The sequence below is a fragment of the Eucalyptus grandis genome, chromosome 8, assembly GCF_016545825.1.
Source record: "Eucalyptus grandis isolate ANBG69807.140 chromosome 8, ASM1654582v1, whole genome shotgun sequence".
Lineage (NCBI taxonomy): Eukaryota > Viridiplantae > Streptophyta > Magnoliopsida > Myrtales > Myrtaceae > Eucalyptus > Eucalyptus grandis.
Genome location: NC_052619.1, coordinates 10,763,797 through 10,765,394, shown reverse-complemented (window position 1 = coordinate 10,765,394; position 1,598 = coordinate 10,763,797). Strand labels below are relative to the sequence as shown.

General features: G+C 47.5%; 1 protein-coding gene across 1 annotated transcript; it reads right to left on the bottom strand.

The window, feature by feature from the left end:
* Positions 1–610: 610 nt before the first annotated feature.
* On the bottom strand, positions 611–1,187 carry LOC104416260 (F-box protein At5g67140-like). The gene is made up of 2 exons (XM_039301075.1): positions 1,032–1,187; positions 611–826 (listed from the first exon to the last, which is right to left on the bottom strand). The coding sequence occupies exons 1-2, from the start codon at positions 1,157–1,159 to the stop codon at positions 637–639; spliced, it is 318 nt and encodes a 105-aa protein (XP_039157009.1). The 5' UTR covers positions 1,160–1,187; the 3' UTR covers positions 611–636.
* Positions 1,188–1,598: the final 411 nt, after the last annotated feature.

The window sequence follows — 1,598 nt, the reverse complement described above, 5'->3', positions numbered from 1 at the left end:
CTGTTCCCTACCCTATTATAACCGGTTCTTCTTTTTTGGACCATATTCCCTACCCTGTTTGCATTGGACCCTGTTCCCGGCCCACCCTATTTTTCCGGTCCAGGAACAGGGTTGACCCTGTTTATATTGGAACCTGTTTTGCAAAAAAATTACTGTACAACACTCATATGTAAACACCTAGTGCAACTCACCTTCAGATGTGGACAGCTATTGGCAATTGCATATAATGATTCATCGGTGATGAATGTGCTGCCGATATTCAGATGTTGCAAAGCAGTAGCTCTTGCAATCTACAGAAATGGCTTAGATGATAGGGAAAGCACACAAGAAGTTCTAAGCCTCGTGCATCAAAAGGACTTGATGGTCAAACTTTTTTTCCAAAAAGTTAGGACTGGATTGTGAGAGAACTTCAAGCTCAGTTATCCCATAGACAAGTGGCATGCGAATAAAACAGATAATCATCAACAGAGCAAGGTATTGACAATTTCAAGTTCTTGCACTGATTTTTATCAGATTGCACAATATGACTAATAAGCAACGCCGACACTATCACTGAGGAACACTAGCATCGAACTCGAATGAAGAAACGACCATCAACACCTGTAAATCGCTCCAACCACAGAACAAGACTAAAGCCTACACACATAACATCTGCAGAAGTGAACCATCACTTCGAAACGACAAACATACCAGCTTACCAACACCTTGGTCGATGACCCCAGTCATCCCCAACAGAGAGATGGACGTAAGCTTCGCCGCGCATTTCGTCAGTGAAATTCTGTACAGCCCTTCATCGGTAATATGGCAGCCCCAACAAATCTTCGAACTACGGACAATTCAATCAACAAAAGTTCAAAAATCCATAGAGACACATCATAAGCTAATCATCAAACAATTCATAAGTAACTAATCCTCCCATGTACCAATCTCCAAATTCAAGAAGAATCCTAACAAGCTGCCAACAACCCTCCATCAATCATGCTGCACGGTAAACAGAGAGACAGAGACAAAGACAGAGACAGAGGGAGTACATGTCGAGTTCACGGAGGGCGTATGCGCGGCGAACGATGCGGGCGGTGGAATCGTCGTCCATCTTCAGCCCCGCGAAGCTGAGCCTCTCCCTCCGCCCTAGCGACAGCTTCACCCCCCACGCTTCCATTTCCTGCACGCCCCGCTCGCCCTACAAGGAAATTTCGTTTTTTGATCACAACCCACGTCTCAGAATCATCAACACCACACAGAACCGCAGACAAAACAACTTCTTTCCCCGGAATCAGAAAGCAAGAATGGGAACTCCCCGCGGTCAAGAGCACGTACCGCGCCAAATCGGCAAAGGACGGGATCATGAAGAAGACATGCGCCAGCACATCGAGGGGCAGGCAGTCGATCTTTGCTTCCCCCTCCTCCACCTCCTCCTCCTCCTCCCTCATCCCTGTGGCGAGACGACGGAGACGCTAGAGAGAGAAAGGGAGATGGAGATGGAGCTTATTGGTAGAGAGAGAAAGCATCGTCGCCGTCTTTCCTTATTTAAGGCCGGAGGGGACGAAGAAGGAAGGGCTACTGTGGGTTGCTCGAAGATGCGACAAGGTGGGCTTGCG